General features: G+C 32.9%; 1 protein-coding gene across 1 annotated transcript in view; it reads right to left on the bottom strand.

Annotated features, from left to right (window-relative positions):
• The window catches only part of LOC108783180 (coiled-coil domain-containing protein 50), a 3,227-nt gene extending 1,537 nt beyond the window's left edge, over positions 1-1,690 (bottom strand). The window contains exons 1-2 of the mRNA XM_018551680.1: positions 1,456-1,690; positions 1,098-1,160 (exon numbers count right to left, since the gene is read on the bottom strand). Of these exons, the coding sequence (XP_018407182.1) occupies positions 1,098-1,160; positions 1,456-1,513 (121 nt within the window). The 5' untranslated portion in view covers positions 1,514-1,690. The remainder of the gene's footprint in view (positions 1-1,097; positions 1,161-1,455) is intronic.
• Positions 1,691-3,708: the final 2,018 nt, after the last annotated feature.

Below are 3,708 nucleotides of genomic sequence, written 5' to 3'. Positions count from 1 at the left end.
TCTCTCTCTCTCTCTCTCTCTCTCTCTCTCTCTCTCTCTCTCAGCACTAAAATTTTGAAACTTAAGCTATACAATTTTATTTTAATTAAGTTTTCTTCTTTTCTGTTTTTAAAGTAATGCCAAGTTTTTGGATTAATTCTACAATTTAAATTAATAGAGAAAAGTTGCATATATTATTCTTTCTAAAGTAGAAACTCAATCAGTCTATAACTGATTGTCTTGGGATAACGCTACATGAATCTAATCTAGCGTTACCTATTAAGAACATACATACATCCACATAACAAATATATAAGCATAATATAAGTAAATATGTAAGCATTAGGGATGTAACGAAAGTGGTTATAGCAAAAGCAAATGCGAAAACGAAAGAAAAAAAATTTTTTTGCGAATGCGAATGCGAAAGATCTTTTTTTTCTGCTGAATGATTAATCAGCCACAATTACTGACAGTCACAAAAAATAATATATAATATTTAAAAAATATTGCTAATTCCTATTCAAATTATTGAATGATGGATTGAAAAAGATGAATGCAAATGTGTAAATTAGTATTTGCATATGAACGACTTATTTATTTTAAATTAAATAATCAAATAAAATACAAAATACATTAATTAAAATTATATAAAATAAAAATAAAATAAAATATGTTCTTATTCTTGAATCTTGTATTGCAACTTGTAAAATAAACTGACTCCTATAACTCTAAGTAAAGTAACTCAATATACTTTTTATTAAGTCAACATAAAATAAAATTCTTCTAAGAATTAGTTATACTTTTATATTATATACTTAATAAGAATAAGTATTACTTATTAGCTTATTTAAATTGGCAAACCAACGAATGAAATGTAAACTGCTTTCCCACCATCTAGTGTGCCCTCGGTGAAGCTGCGAATTCCACGGACCGGACAAAATCTTTCGTTAAAACATCGCATAATTAGATGCAAAAGCGAAAGTCTAAAATGATGCGAAAGTCCAAAATGATGCGAAAGTTTCGCTTTCGCATATGCGAAAGCGAATATTCGTTACATCCCTAGTAAGCATTATCATAATAGTAATAAACATAATAATAATAGTAAATATCTTACATACTTTCTTCATCTTGTAGCCGATAAGCCAATGCTCCGTCTTCATGTACCAACCATTCACGGCATACTGTAAAATTACACAAGTATGTACATGTTCACATTATGAATATCAATGCAATGACCAATTGTAACTAACTGTATAAAGTCAGGAATGTTTGTTTATGAATCTTTACATTATTCTTTGTTGCGTTTCCTACACTTAAATTATATATTAAACAAAAATATATACATATATACCTAAATATAAAAAAAGAGAAAGACTGAGTATACATAGGAAAAAGAATCAAGCTTACAGAGAATTTCATGTCTCACACAAGAGAAGCAAATGTTGAAGAGAGAAATACAAAATCTCCAAGTCTTACCTTCATTTACACGACCAGCCTTTGGCAGTGTGTCCGAACTCAACACAGATTTCGCCATTACACGTTTTCCGTTCTTGTCGACCTTATGCAGAATCAGCAAAATCACCGATGATCCAAGTTGCGTTTACTTATAGTCCTTTTGCGCAAGGGCAGTAATCACATTGTTTTCTCTCCATCTTGAAACTACATGAAACGCGATGAAACGCAGCTGGCTATCACTAGCAGTGAATGTCACACACGTGAACAAGAGTTTATGAACGATTTTATTTCGATTTCACACAGCAGACAGCACTCTGGTACCACCTGGCAGAGCATTAAAAAAATCTTATAAATGAAAACCTTCAAATTTTGTTTCCAAATGTTAAAAATGTTGCCATAAGAGTAATTTGAAAAAAATTGAATTTCTTTTGTACTTCATGTAGCGCATATCTTTTATAGTTGAAATCACAACAAAGCGAACGAAGCGAACAAAGTGAGACAAAGCAATTGTCATGAATAATATTGTGGATAAAGCTGTTAGTTTTTTGCGACGAATAGTAAAAAATAGTACTGACGCGTAGTAGCAGTAGCGAGAAATTGTAATGAATGAATCAGAATGAATGTCGAACACGCGCACACGGTGAAAGGTGGTGAAAGGGGTAAAACAAAACGGTAGCAACTAGGAGCGTTAGAGCAACTGAGAAAAGAAAGGAACCTAGCCTAACCTAACTCTTGATTGAGGTCAATGGTCATGTTCAACAGACTCAACTGTTGCGGAGCGGATCTGTGAGCGCTCGCTGCTATTGGTATATTCTTTTAGATCATCTAATATCTGCTAAAATTATGAAATATTTCATTAAATATAGATCTAAAATTAATTGTCCGAAAGAACGTCCGCGACGAAAAATGTTTAGTAGCAAAACAATGGCAATGCATTCTGTAATCAAATAATTTATTTTTATAATCTATATATTTTATATGTTTATAAACTTTATATATTTTATAATCTGTGTTTTTATGTTTTATTAATAAAATAATTTAATTATTAGCAAGTAAATAGAAAGGTTTTCTTAATTTATTATTTCATCATATTTTCAAAATTATGCTGCGCTTGTAAGAAAATTTCAACAGCGACGATTGGTCGCGCCATATTCTTTCTTAGCCAATGAGAGTGACGACATCTTTGGCCAGACTCCCTATTATAGGGTCTCTAATCGCAACCACCTATCAACAGAAATGGCTGCATTCAACAGTTTTGCAACCGTTTTATGATTCGTCTCGCTGATTGGATTATACTTTTAGATCTAAAAGAATAGTCCTATCTCAACGAAGAATCATAAAACAGTTATAAAACTGTTCAGTCTGCTGAACGCGCAACCATTGGTTATCTCTTACGGTCGGTACTAACAGATACATACAACTGATTGGTGCTAGCCAGTTAGTGATGAGAGATCTTATAACATTTTCGGCCCGACCAAGGGTTGGTTTTGCACCAACCTGGGTTGGAAAATACTTTGCTATTGGTAGACTTTACACGCATTTACACGCTCTAAAAATAGGAAAACACAAAATATTATTAATTCTACCCAAGTTAAACCTTAGTATTGTTCGTTTTGTCTCTCGGGAGCTGCTCAGAGTCCCTCCGAACGAACCCAGCATACTTGGATACAATTCATTTAATGCTGCAAATGCTTCGTTGATCAATTAGAAGAAAGAATTTTACGTATTGATCAATCAAAGAATGTTTCGAGGTATTTACAACATTAAATGAATCACATCCAAGTACACTGGGTTTGTTTGGAGTAACTCCGAGCAGCTCCCGAAAGACAAAACGAACAGTACCCTTGTGTCCACGCATAAAGATAGTAGTACTAGCCATATATGTAATACTACTATATGGCTAAATGAGAGAGAAGTCCATGTCCCAGAACCACGGTGCGGGAATATACTTCTCTCTCTTTCTCAGCGTACTTTGAACGTTGTGCGCATGCGTCGGATCATCCCCTCCATCAATAATAAATAGAAGGATAAATATACATATATGTGTAAGGAAGAAGGAAAAAGTGATTGATTCCGCTTCAGGGTATAACCTTGTTACAGTTAACAGAGTCAGTTTAGTCGGAATAAATAAATTAATCCTAATTTTATGAAATAAACTTTTTCAAGATTGCCGTTATGTATATAAGAATACAGTGCAATCCCTTACAGAAATTTCATGATAATCAGTGCAAACTAATACCTATTTCATACCTATGCAAACTAATGTTTTCAGTC

Source organism: Cyphomyrmex costatus, unplaced genomic scaffold (genome assembly GCF_001594065.2).
Source record: "Cyphomyrmex costatus isolate MS0001 unplaced genomic scaffold, Ccosl1.0 scaffold143, whole genome shotgun sequence".
In the NCBI taxonomy this organism is placed as follows: domain Eukaryota; kingdom Metazoa; phylum Arthropoda; class Insecta; order Hymenoptera; family Formicidae; genus Cyphomyrmex; species Cyphomyrmex costatus.
This window is presented reverse-complemented; position numbering and strand designations above follow the sequence as displayed.